Consider the following 22,225-nt stretch of genomic DNA (forward strand, 5'->3'; position numbering starts at 1 on the left):
AACTGCCAGTTAACAGGCAGTCAAGAGGCTTTTCACCATGTTACGCCTGGTGATGCGGGCTCCCCAATGTCGGGGAACCCCGCCAGGGTCAGAGAGGCGAGCTGTGGGACAGCTGCAGCGTAAGTGTGCAAATGACAGCTGCAGAGTTAGTGTGATGGGTGCAATGGTGCACAGGTAAGTATGAGAGAATGTAGTGAGAAATGTTTTTATTCTGTTTATATGTTTCTGCAGGTGACAAGATTTGATGTTTCTATGAAGCCTCATCTGATTGGGAGTATTGACAGATGGCTTCTACAATCTCACATGCAGCTGCCATCTCCTTTCTCCTAAGGAGAGAGTCATTGGTGAGCCTGGGTGCAAGGGCTCACTTTTGGACAGTGATTGTCAGTGTTTGACAGCACCTCAATGCTGTCAAACACTGACAATTCATCTGTCAAAAAATTATGGTGCCTGTCACTTTAACAAAACCGGCAGATGAAGTGTCATGCACTGCCATCATCTGACATCAGCTTTCCCTTAATTGGCCAGCAAGCCCGCAGGGCAGGCTTAACAAGGCCAATCAAGGGAAAATAGCGTCAGGTCGTCAGACGTCATTGGGAGCGGGACTAGAATCCGAAACCAGCAGTCCCGCCCCTCAGGTAAGATCCCAGCCATGCTGTCTCGACTTATATGTAAAGAATGGCCATTGGTATGAATGGAGAACAGTGAGGGAACCATAACCCAGCAGAAGAAATTTGGAGGGGGAAAAAAAATTACATGTGCACATATTTTACCCTTCACCTCCCCCAACCCATATCTAAAATGCTTCCTAGCCTACACACCATTCCTAGGAAGCCTCTGCCAATGGTTCTCTTTAGCTAGCAGCTGGATACACAAATGTGGTCCAAGCCACTGGTCCTCAAACTTTCCTGGCAATTGTAGTGTATGTAACCGTTCCACCTTTAAGAGAACTATTTTAAGGGTTGCACTACTTTATCTTGGCTGCTGTATACTGTAATACCGGTGGTGACCACACCGGTATATAAGTGCTGCATAATGATTTATTGGGCAGTTCCGCCCTGACCTTCGACTAGTAAAGACCTGTTAAAATTTACTCTTGTGGTCTGTGTAATAATTCTCACTATAACACACAGACTTAACAGTGGCGACGAGTACGATCTTACCCTGCGGCAGAGATACATCCAAGGCAGTTTAACGGGCGTCGAGAAGAGGCATCCGCCCTCATCATTCTGCTGAGAAAAGACTCGGGTCTGCAGAGCAAAGGAAGAATTCTGACACGAAGCCTTCCATCAGTAACAGGCAGTGATCATCCCTTCTATCACGGTGGTGGGTAAGCCGGTCAGCGACGAGCAGCAAGTCGGCCACGTTGGCTGTGAAGTAGGGGAGGGAAAAACGGAGGATATAAGGGCGGAGAACTCGACCACGGCCGGGGAAAAGAGCCGGACAGAAGTCGGGGCCAGAGGCGCTGAGACTGGGGCAGCGTAAGGCACGGGAGCCACGGTGAATGCAAACGCAGCCGGTGTAAAAGACCGGGCTGCAAGCGGGCTGGGAGACGCAACAGCGTCGAGAGAGAGCTCGACCGCGACAAACGCAGCCGGTGTAAAAGACCGGGCTGCAAGCGGGCTGGGAGACGCAACAGCGTCGAGAGAGAGCTCGACCGTGACCGGTGAGAAAGGCCGGGCAGCTACCGAGGCCGCGAGGCGCAGCGACCGGGACAGCGTAGGCGCGGGAGAAAATTTTAAAAAAACGCGGAGAACTCAGCCGCAGCCGGGGGAAAGGACCGGACTGCAAGAGGGGCTGGGAGGCACGATTTGAAAACCGCTGGGGAGGGCGAATGCAGCAATACGGCAATCGCCATTACAGCCAGCGGGGGAGAAAGGCAAACGCGGGAAGCCGCCATTTTCGTAGGCGGGGAAGAAGACAAGCGCGGGAAACCGCCATTTTGAAAAAAAAAATAAAAGAAAAATTTCTTTTTGTTTCTCAAGAAGATTGCGAGGATGCCTAAGCGTGGTAACATCAACGATTTCGATCCCGATGTTGAAGATTGGGCCACGTATGTAAAACGCATAGAGATTTATCGTAAGGCAAATAAAATATCAAATAAAGATAAAGCACTAACCTTACTAAACTCAATGGGTGCGAAGACATACGGGCTATTGAAGCATCTTCTATCACCAGCTAAACCGGCGGATCAGACCTTCGCTAATATTGTTGCTGTCCTGAGAAATCATTTGAACCCCACACCGCTGATGTTAGCGGAACGATTTAAATTTTATGCGAGAACGCAATGGAAAGAGGAAAGCAACGCGGAGTATTTAATTGAACTGCGTAAGCTAGCGAAATACTGTCAGTTTGGGGAAAGACTGACAGAGGCACTGAGAGACAAATTCGTGTGTGGATTGTCGAAAGAAGGAGCACAAAAGCGGCTACTTGAAGAGAATGATCTTACACTTGATAAGGCTGTCACTATTGCAGCATCGCACGAAGCCGCAGCGAGAGGCACTGCGGAAATGCAGCTGAAGGCAGCGGTACTCAGCGTAGATCAAATGGCTTTGGGTACAACGAAATGTTATCGTTGTGGGAAGACAACACACGATCAGAACCAATGCTGGTTTAAAAACCAGGAATGTAGAAAATGTGGCAAGCTTGGTCACATAGCTAAAGTATGCCGGTCAGGAAAGAAGACCAGCAACAAAAAGTCACCGCAGGAAAAGTGCAGAAAGGTACATAAGGTGGCTGAGAAGTGTTCGGATGAACAGAATTCGGATTCAGACTCCAACAGCAAGGAACTGGGTAGTCTGAGAATTCACAATGTGAGTAAGGAAGCTGACCAACAAACTATCTGGGTCACACTGCAGATAGCAGGAGTCCAAGTGAAGATGGAATTGGACACCGGATCGGCGTTGACGGTCATGAATAAGCAAGATTACAAAAGGTTATTCACACATATTCCCCTACGGGATACGGAGATAGTATTGCAGACATACACGGGGCAAAGAGTGTACCCCATCGGAAAGATAAAAGTCAAGGTGATACACAAGGGCAAAGAACACCAAGGAATGGACTTATATGTACTACCTGAGGGAGGTCCACCACTTCTGGGACGGGAGTAGATCAGGAAAATAAATATGGACTGGCACTCCCTAAAAGCAATAACGGTAGATTCCGGAAAAAAAGATGTTAAACCTGAACGATTGTCCAGAATATTGGATGAGGGCATATGCAGCAGTGACAGTGACAAAGCCGAGAGTGAGAACTCGGTGAAGACAATCAGCTCAGACTCTGGAACTGATGATGGTAAGACCAGCCCATGTGCAAAAGACAAGTCTAAAATGGACTTGCAGACTAATGATGGAAAAACGAAGGAGTGCATAAATGCTTCAGAAGAGAACAAAGTATCAGAACAGAATTCCACTGAACAACAACAACATAGTTTGACAGAGAATTCTGAGTCTGTCCAGTCTACAGACATGCACATTTCTGAGGAACACCGGGCTCGAACTCAACTCAATTTCAAACTACAACAGCAATTAGAACAAATGATTCGCCGTTTTGAGCAAGAGATGAATGCAAAGAAAAAGTTCTTTGACACAGAGTGGGAGAATCTGGAAAGACAGCAGAAGCAGCTGATTGAGAAAATGGAACAGGAACACACAAACCGTCTGCGCGATGAGGCCAAACGAATCAAAGCTGAGCAAGAAAGGGAATATGTCAAATTCATCGATCAGTTGAAAGCTAAGAAGAAAGAGCACCCTTTTGTGAGCAGTGTCAGCAGTAATAAGCCACTCAGGGAATTGGTGGCAGAGGCAAAAGCTGAAGTGAGGGAGGAAATAGAAGACAATAGAGAGGAAGCAGAAGATGATGACTCATCTGAACCATTATCACCCCCACCAGGTCACGCACGTGGTCCCTCCGAACTGAGCCAAATCAGTCTGGAAGCAGAAAAACTTCCCAAGGTACTCGAGCCTTTAGAAGTCAACAATGCTGGTTCTGAAGTTATGAAAGTTCAAGCTGTTAAGTCCAGTGAAGGACTATTAGATGAGTCACCCCAGCAACGAAAACCTACTACACCACCGAAAACTACTACACCACCGAGGCGTTATCCGGACCGAGTCAGGAAGCCTCCAGAGAGACTGAATCTGTGAACTGTTTTTACATGAAGTTGTGTATATATGTTATGATGTTATGTTTAATGGGGAATATATACTGTTAAGCTAAAAAGGGAGGATTGTAGTGTATGTAACCGTTCCACCTTTAAGAGAACTATTTTAAGGGTTGCACTACTTTATCTTGACTGCTGTATACTGTAATACCGGTGGTGACCACACCGGTATATAAGTGCTGCGTAATGATTTATTGGGCAGTTCCGCCCTGACCTTCGACTAGTAAAGACCTGTTAAAATTTACTCTTGTGGTCTGTGTAATAATTCTCACTATAACACACAGACTTAACAGCAATTAAGTATCTGACCTCCGTTGATTGCTTTCTCTTCAGTGGAACAACAGAAATCAGAAACTTCCCTTGTAGAAAGATTACAGGTGAAAAAGTACTTCCCATGTATACTTCCATAGAATGTGAACTACAAGTGAGTTATAAAGCATAATTGAAAACACATTACTGATAAAGCTCACAGTGAAATGTAGCTGATAAGTTTTCTGGAGACCAGCTTCTAACATGATTTCCACAAGTTATCCACGACAAGTGTTAGACTCATTACAAATTTACATGGTTACTAACTTAAGTGAACAACATCATTAGCTTGAGACCATACCTTGCGCCACACATTCTGAAACGCATTTGTTGCAGGGTTCAACACGGACGCCCAGCTTTTCTAGGAATTGCTTGTAATTCACTGTTCCAGTTCTAGAAAGGTGGTATCGAGAACAAAGCCTGATGGAAATATACAGCTAGGTCAGTGAAAATAACGAAAAGTAACTGTCAGCCATCGCTCAGTGGTAGCACTCTCACCTCTTGAGTCAGAATGTTGTGGGTTCAAGTCCCACTCCAGAGACTTGAGCACATAATCTAGGTTGGCACTTCAGTGCAGTACTGAGAGAGTGCTGCACTGTCGGAGGTGCCTTCTTTCAGATGAGAGATTAAACCGAGGCCCCTTCTGCCCTCTCAGGTGGACGTTAAAGATCCCAGGGCATTATTTGAAGAGGAGCAGGGAAGTGAATGCTGACAGGCTATTCAATGCTGAGGCTCAGGCTGCTCTTGACACTCCTAAACTCAAGAGTAGCACTGTTAAAAGCCAGCCCTCTCAGCTAGGGAACAGTTCTTGGCATAGAAACCTTAAAATGAGGGATTTTTTTTCAATGATTAATAAAAAAAGTAAATGTAAGTTACATAAAGTAAAGCGAATATTCATTAACAGAACTCTCATGAAAATGTGGCATTTATAAATGGCAAGAGTGATTATTTGCAAACCAATTTAAATGCATGTTGCTCTTTATTTTTAATGTTCTCCCATTTGCTTGGCATTGACTCATGCTGGCTTCGGTTTTGGTATCTCACCCATATTCTGTTTCGAGTCTTCTATTGCCAAAGGCCAGTGCATTTTGTGTCAATGATGAAAGTTGAAGGACTAATAATTGTCATTCACTAAATCAATAGGGAATTGGCACAATCAACTGCTGATCAACATAAAACAATACAGTTCATATATATTAATGTAAAGTTATTCTAGGACCAAAGCAGTGATTCAGTCTCAAATTTCATAATCATTTACAAGTATCCGTTACTCTTCTGTTGTAATACATAAAACTGATTATATCACTGCCTTGTAATTACTACTGGCTATATATTCTCCCATTCAAAACATGCCACTGTGGCATCAATGTAGTCTATGTAGTCAATAAAAGCATGTGATATTTTAGGAAGAGGTTTACAGTTAATGCAATGATTTAACACTGTAATACACTGGATTGATAATGGAGTGTTAATAGATCAAAGAACAGCCAACAATCATCCAGAAAAAACAAAGATGTGCGTCTGCTTATACTGACCTTTCAAATTGAGAATCTGTCATTCTGAAACAGTAGCTCTCGAGAACTCTTCGAACTTCATAGCACTGAATGTTTTCATCCTTGTTATAATCAAACAACTTAAAGGCTCTGATGAGGTTTTTTAAATTATTTGAAATCTAAGTTAGAGAAATAATAATATTAGTTATAGATTTTTGCAAAGTTATTACAAAAATGGGAGGCAGGCAATGCAAATAAGTCAGCATAGTCTCCCTTCACCTCTGGGACCTGACTTCGACTCCAGTCTAAACTAATATGGCCAGCAGTAAGGATCCTGCACTAAATCAATTTGGGCTGTTCAACTCTGGTATCCCTGAATGAGATGGCCAATTTAATGCTAAAATATGGCAACATTATGCATATACAGCCACTTGGATAAGCTCACAGCTAAGCCCACAACTACGCTCTATGTCTCTCTTGACATTCTCCAAAGGGCCACTCAAGCACTAGTGATTGTATCCATACAAGCAGCATCCCCAAATGCCCATCATGCACACTCACTGGCCTTCCCACCCAGCACCTCCGCTGGGAACTAACTGCATCAATTTCCTAGCCGTGTCGCTCACTGCCTCCTTGAACTCTGCCAATGGATCAAAAAAATCACTGCCCGTCTCTGTATTTCCCTCCAGAATATCTGTACATTTAGAAACAAGGGGCAGGATTTTCACTGGGCCGTGGAGTCGGGATTGGAGGCGTGGGGGGGGGGGGGGGGGGTTAAAATCCCGAAATCAGGGGTCCCGACCCCATCCCGCACCCAAACCTGCCTCCATGCCAGTTTCAGAGGCGGCGGTTACCCGCCCCGCACTGGGACCCGCCTACCCGAGGCAGGAAGGGATTAGTGCCAATTAACTACCTGTTAACAGGTAGTTAACAGGCAGTTTTTAGCTTAATCCCTATTTTGAAGGTTGAAGTGTGGGATTCCCGACGGTTCCAAACCACGCCAAGTTAGAGGAGGCGGGCCGGCCGGTTGAATGACTTGGAGGGGTCGAGATGTCGGTATTCAGGTGAGTGATGTGTGCATGAGTGCAAAGGTAAGTGTGTTTGGTGTGTCTAAAGTGATTAAAGAAGTTTAAATTACCTTTTCTGCCTTCCTTCCTTTAGGTCTCGGGAGTCCCTCATCTCACCGGCACAGAAAGCAGAATGGCTGCGAACTGTGAAAAGTGACAGCCTTCGGCTTACTGTGCAGGAGAGATTTCTAACTGAGTCTGTGGAGAAGGACTCATGTTAGAAGTAAGACTGTCAGTGTTTGACAGCTTCAAACAGCTGTGAAACACTGATACTTCATCTGTCAAAACCTCTTAACAGATGAAATTTCAGTCTGTGACGTCACCTGTTGCCGGGTGGCCCTTAATTGGCCTGCTGCGGGCTCAACAAGGTCAATCAAGTTAAAATCACGTGAATTGGCCGCATCTCAATGGAGGCGGGACTACAACCCCAAAAGTTGTAGTCCCGCCTCCTACCCGACTCCTGAGTTAAAATCCTGCCCAAGGTCTTTGCCATCAATTACCTTATTGTGGACAACTGCATTGACATTGTAAGAACAGTATCCCATAAAATTGCCGATGGGTTGCCTTCAAGATTCATAAGGGAAATACCCTGTAAACTGCCTGTGGATGTGTGGTAAACCACTGTTGTTCACTCCACTGTTGTTCACTGTTGTTCACTTCACTGTTGTTCACTCTTGCCCATTGTTGTACCTGTCTGTGCATGCCTCAGCTGGCTCCGCCCCTGGCTCCACCCATATGCCCTGGTATAAAGGCGGCTGCTCTGCAGTTCCCCAGGCATTCAGGACCGGTCGACCACTAGAGGCATGCCTTCGTTCTTTAGCTAATAAAAGCCTGTTTGTTACTCTCTTAACTTCCAGTCTTTCTCAGTAATTGATAGCGCATCAATTTTATTAGCTAAACTTTTTTTCGATGGAGCAAATCCTCAAACCAGCACGCCTGGAACTAGACCCTCAAGAAGCGGATTCATCTACCAAGTTCGCACACTGGCTGCGATGCTTCGAATTTTTCCTAGAAGCCTCCGTCAAAACTGTTCAAAACGATGGCGACAAACTAAAAATTCTGACCTCCAAGGTGAACCACCAAGCTTATTCGCTCATCCAAGATGCGACTACCTACAAGGGTGCTCTCGACCTCCTTAAAGAACAGTACGCACGCCCGGTAAATGAGGTTTATGCCAGACACCTCCTGGGGTCCCGCAAACAGCAACCCGGGGAATCGATGGAGGTATACCTACGGGCGCTGAAGGTGCTCGGCCGGGCCTGCAAATGTAAAGAGGTGTCGGCCGCGGTGTACACGGAGGAACTTGTCCGGGACGCCTTCATCGCGGGCCTCAGGTCCAACTACACCCGGCAGAGACTGTTGGAGCAGGGCGAACTCGACCTGAAGAAGGCCACAGCCCTCGCACTCTCGCTAGACGTGGCCCACCGGAATATGGACACCTACTCCCCTGACCGCACGGCCGCATCGTGGATGGCGCGGGCGCCGCCATCCTGGGACACGGTAGGACCGCCACCCTGCGCCGCGCCACCCCCGTCACATCCCGCCAACGGCCCAACTTCTGCAGCGATGTCCCGGGGCCCGAAGTGTTACTTCTGTGGCCAAGCCAAACACCCCAGAGCGCACTGCCCGGCGAGAAACGCTACTTGCTCTGGTTGTGGGAAGAAAGGGCACTACGCCAGCGTCTGCAAGGCTAAACCTACCCCAAACTCCAGCAGTGCCGCGTGTGGGCCGAGCGGGCCGCCATCTTGGACGACGCTGTATATGCATAATGGTGACGCCGAAGGGAACCCGAAGGAAGTGGTAGAGGCGGCCGTTTGCCTCGAAGGCAGTATACTGGCGGTCCTCATAGCGGATAGGGAGTTGGTGATATGCTGACTTAAGGTCAATGGTGGAGAATATGCGGTATTGTGCGATCTGATTGACCATATCAGATATGCGGGGGAGGGGGTATGCGTCCAGTTGGGTATATCGATTAATTGTTTGGCTGTAGTCAATGACCAGGCGCTGCTTCTCGCCGGTCTTGACGACCACAACCTGGGCTCGCCAGGGGCTGGTGCTAGCTTCAATAATCCCCTCCTTCAGGAGCCGCTCCACCTCAGATTTAATAAAAACTCTGTCACCAGCGCTGTATCGCCTGCTTTTGGTGGCGATGGGCTTACAGTCGTGGGCGAGGTTAGCGAACAGGGGGGGGGGTGACTTTAAGCGTGGAGAGGCTGCAAAAGGTGCGCGGCGGGCAATTTGAAAACTGCTGGTTGCAGACTGTGAGTGGGGGAAGGGGTTTTCCAAAGGGAGATGGACCGAATGGTCAACCAGAATGCGTTGCAGGCCACTTTTCCCTACCTGGACAATGTGACCATCTGCGGCCATGACCTGCAGGACCATGACGCCAACCTCGACAAATTCCTCCGCACTGCCCAACTCCTAAACCTTACGTATAACAAGGAGAAGTGCATATTCCGCACAACCCGCCTCGCTATCCTTGGCTGTGTTGTGGAACACGGAGTCATCGGCCCCGACCCCGACTGGATGCGTCCCCTTATGGACCTTCCCCTGCCCCACTGCCTCAAGGCCCTGAAGAGATGCCTGGGGTTTTTCTCCTACTACGCCCAGTGGGTCCCTAATTATACGGACAAAGCCCGTCCACTTATCAAGTCCACCTCTTTTCCCCTGGCGGCAGAGGCCCGCTTAGCCTTCCACCGTATCAAAGAGGACATTGCTAAAGCCACCATGCACGCGGTGGACGAGTCCATCCCTTTCCAGGTGGAGAGCGATGCGTCCGACTTTGCCCTGGCCGCTACCCTTAACCAGGCGGGAAGGCCTGTGGCCTTCTTTTCACGAACCCTCCAAGGCTCCGAAATCAGACACTCCTCTGTCGAAAAGGAGGCCCAGGCCATTGTGGAAGCTGTGCGACATTGGAGGCATTACCTGGCCGGAAAACGATTCACCCTACTCACTGACCAGCGTTCAGTTGCTTTTATGTTTAATAACAAGCAGAGGGGCAAAATCAAAAATGACAAGATTTTGAGGTGGAGAATTGAACTTTCCACCTACAATTACGATATCTTGTACCGGCCCGGGAAACTCAATGAGCCCCCGGATGCTCTATCGCGAGGTACATGTGCCAACGCACAGGTTGATAGACTGCGGGCCCTCCACAATGACCTCTGCCACCCGGGGGTCACCGGGTTCTTCCATTTCATCAAGGCCCGCAACCTGCCTTACTCCATCGAGGAGGTCAGGACCATGACCAGGAACTGCCAAGTCTGTGCCGAGTGCAAACCGCACTTTTATAGGCCAGACAGAGCACACCTGATAAAAGCCACTCGCCCCTTTGAGCGCCTGAGCGTCGATTTTAAAGGGCCCCTCCCCTCCTCTGACCGCAACACGTACTTCCTCACTATCATCGACGAGTACTCCCGTTTTCTGTTTGCCATCCCCTGCCCAGACATGACCAGTGCTACGGTCATTAAATGCCTGAACGACCTCTTCGCCTTGTTCGGTTTCCCCAGCTATATCCATAGCGACCGGGGCTCATCGTTTATGAGCGACGAACTCCGCCAGTACCCGCTCGTGAGAGGTATTGCCACGAGCAGGACCACCAGCTACAACCCCCGGGGGAACGGACAGGTAGAAAGAGAGAACGCGACAGTTTGGAAGGCCGCCCTGCTAGCCTTAAAATCTAAGGGCCTTCCAACCTCCCGCTGGCAGGATGTCCTCCCCGATGCGCTCCACTCCATTCGGTCACTGCTCTGTACTGCCACTAACGCCACCCCTCACGAAAAAATGTTCGTCTTCCCTAGGAAATCCACATCGGGGACCTCGCTACCACCATGGCTGATGTCTCCAGGGCCCGTCCTACTTCGGAAGCACGTGAGGACCCATAAAACGGCCCCCCTGGTTGAGACGGTCAACCTCCTCCACGCCAACCCTCAGTATGCCTACATTGCGTACCCGGACGGGCGGGAGGACACAGTCTCCATACGAGACCTCGCACCCTCGGGGGCCCCTGAAACCAACATCACCCACTACCCACTACCATTGCCCTTCACTGCTACCCACAATGCACCGGCGGCAACGGACCCATACCTAACCCCTGTAGACAGCACGCCGTGGCCCCGTGACCCATCATTGATCACCAACCAACTCAACACCCATGAGGACGACACGCCAGTGCTCCGGCCCACGCAGGACTCGGCGTCGGAAGCTGCACCACCTCAGCCGTCGCCACGACGATCACGACGGCATACAAGACCCCCAGAAAGACTTAATTATACGAACTTTTAATACACTTCACCCCGTCGGACTCATTTTTTAAGCAAGGGGTGAATGTGGTAAACCACTGTTGTTCACTCCACTGTTGTTCACTTCACTGTTGTTCACTCTTGTCCATTGTTGTACCTGTCTATGCATGCCTCAGCTGGCTCCGCCCCTGGCTCCACCCATATGCCCTGGTATAAAGGCGGCTGCTCTGCAGTTCCCCAGGCATTCAGGACCGGTCGACCACTAGAGGCATGCCTTCGTTCTTTAGCTAATAAAAGCCTGTTTGTTACTCTCTTAACTTCCAGTCTTTCTCAGTAATTGATAGCGCATCAGGATGCCAATACAATATGGAGTTCAACTGTTGAATTGAGTGCTAGGAAGCAAATAGTCAATACAGACTTTTAAGCAATTAAGTTGTAAAATCAGTGGCCCTGAATTCACGGTCAGTATGATGGCACACTCTCAGAGTACGCCATCATACCGCCTTTGAAATTGACCGCAAGTAAATCCCAAACTTGCGATCTATCAAGTTCCGACTCTGCATTGGCTTTGCTGCATGTTTCATGTACCCACTGAAATCAATTGGGCTAATTGCCCACCTACTGCGCATTAATTACACTGAAAATTTTCACAGCTGGTGCAAACCGGTGCAGGAGCCTATTGCACAGCATAAGGGGAGGGTGGGATGAGAAAATTGTAATAGTTGGTGGTTGCTGACTCACCCGTTGAGTGTTTCCAGCATTTTCTGATTAAAAATTTACTGGCCAGACACAAAGCTCTTTTCATGTAATATTTCCCGAGGAGTTTTTGAACCCAGAAATTAAGCACAGTAAACACCAGCAATAGGCACTCTATAGGTTGGATAGATTGGTTTAAGGGCAAAGTTTTTGTGTGCCGATTATTTCTCAACATATTACAATAAAAAAAGCCGACTGATTCATTTTGTATTGGGGTTTGCTACTTTATGGGCACAATTCAAATAATGGAGCCACTAATCGAATACTGAGTCGGTAAGAACCGTACATCTAACAAATGCAGTATTATTCTTTACACAGAGTTATGAAAGATGTTTGATCAAATGTATATCTGGCATAACTAAAATATATATTACCTACCTTTTAAAATCCCTTCAATCAACATTTCCAATTAAGAGTGGCTAATAAACCCTATGCAGATTGTAAATATATGCCAGTAGAAGAATTCTATCTTCTACTGACATATATTTACTATAGAAATCTCCTCTATTTCCTGATTGGCTAAGAGTCAGGAAGTGAAAGGAGCACCACCCCACGTGATCACAGGTTCACATACACACAACAGTGCATCCCTGGGATCCGTGGGCCACGATGCTGCGCACAACAGTGCATCCCTGGGATCCGTGGGCCACGATGCTGCGCACAACAGTGCATCCCTGGGATCCGTGGGCCACTACGCTGCGCACAACAGTGCATCCCTGGGATCCGTGGGCCACTATGCTGCACACAACAGTGCATCCCTGGGATCTGTGGGCCACTATGCTGCGCACAACAGTGCATCCCTGGGATCCGTGGGCCACTATGCTGCACACAACAGTGCATCCCTGGGATCCGTGGGCCACTACGCTGCGCACAACACTGCATCCCTGGGATCCGTGGGCCACTACGCTGCGCACAACACTGCATCCCTGGGATCCGTGGGCCACTACGCTGCGTACAACAGTGCATCCCTGGGATCCATGGGCCACTACGCTGCGCACAACAGTGCATCCCGGGGATCCGTGGGCCACTACACTGCGCACAACAGTGCATCCCTGGGATCCGTGGGCCACTACGCTGCGCACAACAGTGCATCCCTGGGATCCGTGGGCCACTACGCTGCGCACAACAGTGCATCCCTGGGATCCGTGGGCCACTACGCTGCGCACAACTCTGCAGACTCTGAAAGCAACTTCTTGAAGGGGGGTTCGCAGCAAGTAAGTGTGGATTCTGTTCAGAGGTCGATGGCATACTCCTTAGCTATGCCACCGACCGCAAATTCAGGGCCATTATTACTGGCCCAGGTCCAGAGAAGAAGCACTTAGTCATAAACAGGTCACGACCCCTCAGGTTTGTGTGGCTACCAATGCCTTACAGTTGTGCAGGACCCTTGTTAAAAGTAAAGGGTGTTATAAAAATGAAGCCAACCTGTCTGTAATTCCATGCTTCAGTACTGATTTGTTAGGGATGATTGACACTAAAGGGGACAAGCCCTTCTGACATATGGGTCAGTCAGATGTAGTTTTTCAGTGTCTTTGGTAGAAGTAGCAGTTTTTCTTAGGTTCTGTGTTAATCAGAAGACGACTTTTACTTCCTCTATTTTGCTTCTGTAAGAACTTTTGCCCAGCAGGTGTACGAGGTATCTTTACCAGTACAAGGTACCTTTAAGGACATGGTGTTAGAGGTTAGAAGCTAAATTGTGGCTACACCAGCTCGTTGTAGGCAGAGCTAAGAGTGTCACTTAATTGCGAGTTGTCTGAGTCCGAGAAAGATGAGGATAAAGCTAGCTCAGATAGCGTCACTCGTGTGTAAGGTGGGTTCAGTTGAAACCAAAGTGATAACTGCCGCAAAGGGGTTGATCAATTCACACTCCAGAAGTTAATGCCTGTGTACCAGGGAAAGAAGGAGATCGACACAATCACGCCACTCGTGAGGATGAGGTTGTGTAAGCTCTGAACTTTGTTAATCACACATGTAGACTTGAGATATTTAATAGACAGGCTATTCAAAGCTGTTAATTTGTTAACTATCTAAGGAATTACATTTAAAGTAACTTACCAATTTATAACTTCAGACTCTGGTCGCTGTTATAGCTAATGCTCAGCATCTGTTAGTGCTAATTTAGAGTGATACACCGAGTTGCCTGTGTAACCTTTGCTACTCATTTTGCTCAGTAGCTCTGTCCATGAATGATTTCCAACTCAATTGCTAGGTTACTCTGATTACATTTATGCATTTAAGTGTTCATGTACCCAACTTTAACTTTAATTCACCTTATTCCACCCCTCTCACCTTTCCTTTAAAATCATCATTCTCTATCAACCCCCTCACCAGCCCCATTCAAAGCTTCTTCCTGAGATATCCGCTCTCTTTTCCTCCATCAGCCTCAGTACTGTGTGACTCATAGAAACATAGAAACATAGAACATAGGAGCAGGAGTAGGCCATTCGGCCCTTCGAGCCTGCTCCGCCATTCAATGAGATCATGGCTGATCATTCAAATTCAGTACCCTGTCCCTGCCTTCTCCCCATATCCCTTGATCCCTTTAGCCTTAAGAAATATATCCAACTCTTTCTTGAATATACTTAATGAACTGGCCTCCACCGCCCTCTGTGGCAGAGAATTCCACAGGTTCACCACTCTCTGGGTGAAGAAATTCCTCCTCACTTCAGTCTTAAATGGCTTACCCCTTATCCTTAGACTATGACCCCTGGTTCTGGACTCCCCGGCCATCAGAAACATCCTTCCTGCTTCTAGTCTGTCCAGGCCTGACAGAATTTTATAGGTTTCGATGAGATCCCCTCTCAATCTTCTAAACTCCAGTGAGTATAAGCCCAATCGACACAATCTCTCCTCATACGTCATTCCTGCCATCCCAGGTATCAGCCTGGTGAATCTTCGCTGAACTCCTTCCATGGCAAGAATGTCCTTCCTCAGGTAAGGCGACCAAAACTGCACACAATACTCAAGGTGCGGTCTCACCAAGGCCCTGTGCAACTGTAGCAAGACACCCTTGTTCCTGTACTCGAACCCTCTTGCTACGAAGGCCAACATACCATTTGCCTTCTTAACCGCCTGCTGCACCTGCATGCTTAACTTCAGCGACTGTTGCACAAGAACACCCAGGTCTCTTTGCACTTCCCCTTCTCCCAATCTATTGCCATTCAAATAATAATCTGCCTTCCTGTTTTTGCCACCAAAGTGGATAACCTCACATTTATCCACATTATAGTGCATTTGCCATGTTTCTGCCCAGTCACCCAACCTGTCCAAATCGTACTAGAGTTTCACGACATCCTCCTCACAGCATACCCTCCCACCCAGCTTTGTGTCGTCTGCAAATTTGGAGATATTACATCCAATTCCCTCATCCAGATCATTAATATATATTGTGAACAGCTGGGGTCCTAGGACCGATCCTTGCGGTACCCCATTAGTCACTGCCTGCCACTCGGAAAACGATCCATTTATTCCAACTCTTTGCTTTCTGTCCGCCAACCAGTTCTCTATCCAAGTCAATACCTTGCCCCCAATCCCATGTGCCTTAATTTTGCACGCTAATCTCTTATGCGGGACCTTATCGAAAGCCTTCTGAAAGTCCAAATACACCACATCCACTGGTTCTCCCTTATCTATTTTACCAGTTACATCCTCAAAAAATTCCAGTAGATTAGTCAAGCATGATTTACCTTTTGTAAATCCATGTTGACTTTGTCCGATCCAGTCACTGCTTTCCAAGTGCTCTGCTATTACATCTTTTATAATGGACTCTAGCATTTTCCCCACTACCGATGTCAAGCTTACCGGTCTATAATTCCCCGCCTTTTCTCTACCACCTTTTTTGAATAGTGGGGTAACATTAGCTACCCGCCAATCCATGGGTACCGTTCCAGAGTCTATCGAGTTCTGGAAGATGACCAGCAATGCATCTACTATTTCTAGGGCCACTTCCTTAAGTACCCTGGGATGTAGATTATCAGGCCCTGGGGATTTATCGGCCTTCAGTCCCATCAATTTTCCTAACACCATTTCCCTACAAATACTGATTTCTTTCAGTTCCACCCTTTCATCAGACCCTATGTTCCCCGGTGTCTCTGGGAGGTTATTTGTGTCCTCCTTTGTGAAGACAGAACCAAAATATGTATTTAGTTGGTCTGCCATTTCTTTGTTCCCCATTATAAATTCCCCCGATTCCGACTGCAAGGGACCTACACTTGACTTCACCAATCTTTTTCTCTTCACATATCTATAAAAGCTTTTACAGTCAGTTTTTATGTTCCCTGCAAGCTTACTCTCATATTCTATTTTCCCTTTCTCAGTGCTTAGTCTCCATCTCAACTCATCTGCCCCTCGCTCCTCTGATTTCACTGCCCTCCTGAAACCTCTTCTTTCATATAATCTCCAGTTTCTTTTCTCCGCTACCAACCATCTCCTTAAACCCTTCTCCCCTGCTTTCTTCACCTTCATGCCCAACAAATGCAAGGAGCTCATGCACTACTTTGTCACTAAGAATGAGACCAGTTGTTCAGATATGTCTACTAAGAGGAACAAATCGTCTTGGGTGAGCCACAATTTCCTGCAGTTAAACATTATAAAGACCAAAGCTATTGTCTTCGGTCTCCACCACAAACTCCATACTCTAGCCACCAATTAGATCCTCTCCACGGCCACTGTCTCAGGTTCATCCAGACAGTTCGCAACTTTGACAGGAAGAGCTGTCAAAATGTATAAATACTACGGCCCCAAAATAGCACTAAATCTTCAAATAAATTTTTTTTAAACATCACATTTTTTAAATAAACTATAAATTACATGAAATAACTGTTTTAAACAATAATTTAAATTTTTGAAAAAAATAATTTTATTTTCTAACAGGGCTAAAAATAAACTTACCTTGCTTTAAAGTATTTAAAAATAATAAACCTGTGGAAAGTGGCAAATTCATTAAAATTAAAACATTTTTTCCACAGGTTTATTATTTTTAAATACTTTAAAGCAAGGTAAGTTTATTTTTAGCCCCGTTAGAAAATAAAATTATTTTTTCAAAAATTTAAATTATTGTTTAAAATAGTTATTTCATGTAATTTATAGTTTATTTAAAAAATGTGCTGTTTAAAAAAAAATTATTTGAAGATTTAGTGCTATTTTGTGGCCGTAGTATTTATAAGTTTTGACAGCTCTTCCTGTCAATCTTATGAATGGAGCATTCCCTGCGCTGATTGGCTCTCCATGGCCCACGTGATCCCAGGGGCCGCATCAAACTAACTGCGCCCCTGGGATACGCAAGCACTGCGCGCCGGCAGCTGGACCAGGCCCCGGATCGGAATTCCACGCGAGGCCACAGCTCAACGGCCAGTGCGCAAGGTAAGTGCAGGTCGGGGGCTTGCACCCGCGGGAAGCCCCCGACCCGAATTTCTGGGCCATTTTGATGCACTTTCAAAGGTCTTGTAGAAAAAGCGACTTTCACTTCTCTTTCCCACAACTCTAAATCACAATGGCAGTGAAAGCAAAGTCACAAGTGACTAACAGTAATGTGCATTCAGAAGAATTAGCCCTTAAATTTCATCTCATACAAGTAAGCCTGTAACTTTTGCAAAGCACATGGTGTTCAATTGCTGAGCAGGCCATTTCCTACACTGAAGCTTACAGCTCAGGCAGACAACAGGGTGTTTCACCCAGAGATCGTTCACCTGACCCACCCAGTATGAGAACAATGCCTTTGTCTGACACATTCACATGGTCAATAAACTCTTGCATATAATCTGACCTGGTTAGCACTTCATTAGCATAGAAGCGATCTTTCAGTTTTGTAAATGCATTCTCCAAATCAAGGACCAGACCACCTGGTTCAGCTTCACCTTTTGAGTCAGATTCATTACTGACATGGATCTGTCACTATAGTTCTGGATGAAGCTTCAGTAATGGTCAGCCAGCCTGAAGAATACCCATACCCGTTCACTTGGTCAGATCATTGTTTCCCCTCACCCACACGGTGATTTAAGTGCAACAGCTCATCCATATGAAAGTTACATTTTTCAGCTTCAAGGGTTAACCCTGATTTTCTCAATTGGGTTACTATAGTGATGTGGGCATGGTGTTTGTCCCATGATAGCATTATTATCCATAAATAGCAGTACATAATCACCGGCCCATTAGAAAAGAATTCACCAACTGCTTGAACATGGTGGATGATTGGACAGAATCTCTTCTGGGAACTCAACCTAATTAAACACTTCCATCCACATCTACTGATACAACTGCTATTGCATCCAATAACATAGGCACATGGTCTGTTAATGCCAATATATTTTCTCAATTTCCATCTGACAGATGTAGGACCTATATATATCTAAGCTCACCTCCTAAAAAGCTTTATTTGTGATCGTTAGGGACTAATGTTGCTTTGATGCAATACCCTGTTTACACAAATGCTGAAACTGGTCACATGCCCTACAAAATTCAGCTGTGCTTTTAGAGATTATGGGCTGGGCTTCACATGCAGTGAGGGTTTCTTACAGGTGCTCAAAATTTTCCATCCACTGCTGTATGCAACAACGTGCCGGTTTCTCTGAAAATTTTGTCCATTGAGCCAATCAAAAACAATCTGCTCTTTGTGTATTACACTCCCTGATGTCCTGCAAGTGAAATGTCATAGGCTACTTTTAATAAATTTTGGCAACACGCCCAAAATACCACTATTCGGGATATGGATCAAAGGTGGGTAAATGGAGTTAAGGTGCAGATCAGCCATGATCTAACTGAATGGTGGAACAGGCGCAAGGGGCTGAATGGCCTACTCCTATTCCTATCCAATGGAATAGTTCCAGTTCCTGTCCATCAACAGGCTTTGATCCCCATTGTCAAATCAATAGCCTTTCCTGCAATAACTATAGCACTGTGGGAGACTACAGTCTCCTGCGTAAAGAAATAGGCAACACAGCGAGCTACAAGAAATAGGTCTTTACTCCAACTCTCACAATACAGTACTGAATTCGTAAAGCCTGCGAACCTGTGATGACTCACGGATTGGTCACCTGCTGGAACCTGATTGGTTTTCCTTCTCTCAGCAGCAGGCAAGTCTGAACATGCCTTATTCCTCTCAGCTTGCAACTGTCTTGCGGGGGGAGGGGAATGCAGCAGTTAAAAGGGGATTATACAGGTTTATCTACATACACACAGTGTTTCCCCAATATGGCAACGCCACAGCACTATGGCTCAGAATGCGAGACACAGATGCCACATGTGACCTGAGTTGACATGACCTCCAGTGAGGTCAGTCAAATTCAATTTACCCAGGGTCCTCATATCTTGAGGGATATCATGAGGACAAACCTTGCCCCTCTGCATGTTAGCATAAGGTTGTGTGCCACTACTGCAGCAGGGACCTCCTCTGATGGGGATGGTCTGCTATCCCACTCATTAACTGGTTCCCTGAAGCTCATTAAACAGCAAAATGATGAGCATTCTTAGCTATCTCACTTAGAGTTTTACATTTGTTGTCCAGCATCATCTGGTACAATCTCTAGAAACTAGCCTTTGAACATTAATTCACTTGTCCCAAACTTCATTCTGTATCTTCTTCTAATTAGGTTCTGAGCATTCTACATTTCCAGACTTTGCACACATAATCAGCTGCTTTCCATAACATTCTAAAATTACACCAATAAGCTTCTTGTGTGAGATTATAATAGTTAAGGATTGCATGTTTCGCTGTATCGCAGTCCATATGGAATGCAGGAACTATATGTGATAATGCAGTAAGGTTGTTCCATTAAATGGTGGTACTAATCTTTAGGTCCATGTTCCTCTTCACCATTTGTGCTGTACTGCCAACAATTCAAATGCCCTTAAAAATCCATTTATGTCTAAGATTAATTTTGGAATAAGATTGGATTTATAGATCTTTTGTGTACCAGACCAAATCAAAGGCTTGAATTCCAATACTTTTGTTCACACACACTCTATTTGAAAGAATGAATAAAAGAACTTGTATTTATATAGCGCCTTTCATGTCCTCAGGATGTCCCAAAGCGCTTCACAGTCAATGAGGTACTTTTGAAGTGTAGTCACTGTTGTAATACAGGGAAACCTGGGAGCCAATTTTACGTACAGCAAGATCCCAAGTGGTGTTGGTTGAGGGGTAAATGTTGGCCAGGACGCCAACTGTGGATTGTTGCAGATCATTCTGCTATTGCCATATCATGTTGTCGCTGGTTCCCTTTTTTATCAGCCTTGCTGTTTCTCAGAGCCTCCTTGTGCTTTGCTGCTCCTTTGCAAGCTCCAGTTTAAGCAATATTAATTATTATCCACGCACTCTATCTTTCTCTTTGGTTGCCAAGCTGAGCTAATTCAAGTTCTAAATTGCTGTTTATCTGGCTCTGGTACTCTTATTTTTAAAACTTCCTACATTCAAGGTATTTTGAAGTCTTGAGCATAGCATTTATATAGTGCCTTTAATGTAGAAAAACGTCCCAAGGCACTTAAGCAGGATGTAGGGATTATGGACATGCACAGGGATGGGTAAATCCTCACTGATCCCCTCGAGTACCATCAAAAGAGTGTAAAACATTTTAGGTGCCCTGACCAGAAATGTGATATCACTTCAGAGGTGGTGTAGTGACCACTTAAAAAATTATGAAATTTGGCCTATTTGCTAGTAAAGATTTAACTGTTTGTAAGAATAAATTACAATCTGGAGAGGGCATGGAAAAAGGAAACCACAATCTTTTTGCAGCCATTTCTCACCAGCACTCATATAGCAAGTTATACTGGTACTACTGCATATATTTTCAGTTAACATTGCTAATTAAAATCTTAAACCTACACAACATTTGAAATGAAGTTATTCAATAAATTCAGTATCTAACACCTAAACAGAAGGTATCCGCTCTGCCATGAAGTTATGTGTGATTGTCTCTGTATTTACATTGAATTAATAAAGCAGCAACTCTCCAGATCCCACCCATTAATAGGTGGGGGATTGATTTTTGTCTTTTGCCATGTACCAGGGGATTTCTCACCTTTTCTCGGAGATGATTCTCAATTTGCCTTAATGTCATATCGCAATTGGATATAATGGAACTGCTCCTGGAGAGAGAAAGAGGGAGAATAGACAAACAGTTGCTATTTTGAAATAAACTCAGTACAAACATTATTTAAAGACACACTGTAGTGCTTCGAGCAACTACTGCTATAAACAATGGCTGCACTATTTACAGGGCACGACGGTGGGTCAGCAGTATCTAGGTAAAATCTAGTGTGCAGGTTATACCTTCATAGATTTTTTTAATGACTGAAAACCTAGCAAGAGTGACTGAAGTAGGGTTTCGACCCGAAACGTCAACTCAAATTTCTCTCCACGGATGTTGCCTGACCTGCTGAGTTTTTCCAGCATTTTCTGTTGTTATGACTGAAGTACTAGTTTGATTAAGATTTTACAAGCTGATGAAAAGATATGGGGAGAAAAATTGAAGTAGTGCCGTTTTTTGGGTGTGAAATGGGTGTCCATACCATGCGCCCGAAGTCGTCAACCGAGTCCCAATCAAAATTGGATATCCGGCCTCATCTACATGAAACCACCAAACTGCAGACACAAATTGGACAGGCATGCAGGTAGATAGGTCCTATGTGGGGTCGGGGGGAGGGGGGTGGCAGCGGGGGGGGAGGGAGGCAGAGTGGGGTGGGGGGTGGGGGTGAAGGGGAGGCAGAGTGGGGGGGTGGGTGCAGCCCTGTCCTACAGCAGCTTGCAATATTTTTGTGGAGCCAGGAGGAGCACTTTACCCAGGCAACAATACTGCATCCCTTTAAAAACTTTATTAGTAGGGTGCATTGGGATTTCTGAAAGAAATCCACTATTGTTTGACTCGCAAAAATATTACTGAGCTTAACTCAACTATTAGATTTCTCACTTGGAATGAAACAATGTTATAATGATCGATGGGGTGTTTTTTTACTTAGAGAAATATTTAAAACACTTCTGTTTAAAAATGGTTATTTCGTTTAGTTACAGAATGTTTGGTTAATAAGAATACTGAGATCTGACAGTCCATGTACTGTAAATGGCTAGATTTCTTGATTGTATAATTGTGGATTCTCGCTTCCCTCGGCCTTGCTGAGTGAATTTTGTTTGTAAGATTGTATCATGTGAGTGCACAACTTTGATGGCTCAATTGATAAATTCACTGCTGAATGTGGAACAGA

The 22,225-nt window shown here is 45.8% G+C and overlaps 1 protein-coding gene across 1 annotated transcript in view; it reads right to left on the reverse strand.

The window, feature by feature from the left end:
• Window positions 1–22,225, reverse strand: part of efcab6 (EF-hand calcium binding domain 6) — a 166,475-nt gene that overhangs the window by 139,694 nt on the left and 4,556 nt on the right. Inside the window, exons 4-6 of the mRNA XM_086008803.1 lie at window positions 21,046–21,112; window positions 6,007–6,143; window positions 4,773–4,891 (exon numbers count right to left, since the gene is read on the reverse strand). Of these exons, the coding sequence (XP_085864929.1) occupies window positions 4,773–4,891; window positions 6,007–6,143; window positions 21,046–21,112 (323 nt within the window). The remainder of the gene's footprint in view (window positions 1–4,772; window positions 4,892–6,006; window positions 6,144–21,045; window positions 21,113–22,225) is intronic.

Source organism: Somniosus microcephalus, chromosome 16 (assembly GCF_052327205.1).
Source record: "Somniosus microcephalus isolate GS21.2 chromosome 16, FLI_Smic_1.0, whole genome shotgun sequence".
NCBI classification, from domain to species: Eukaryota; Metazoa; Chordata; class Chondrichthyes; order Squaliformes; family Somniosidae; genus Somniosus; species Somniosus microcephalus.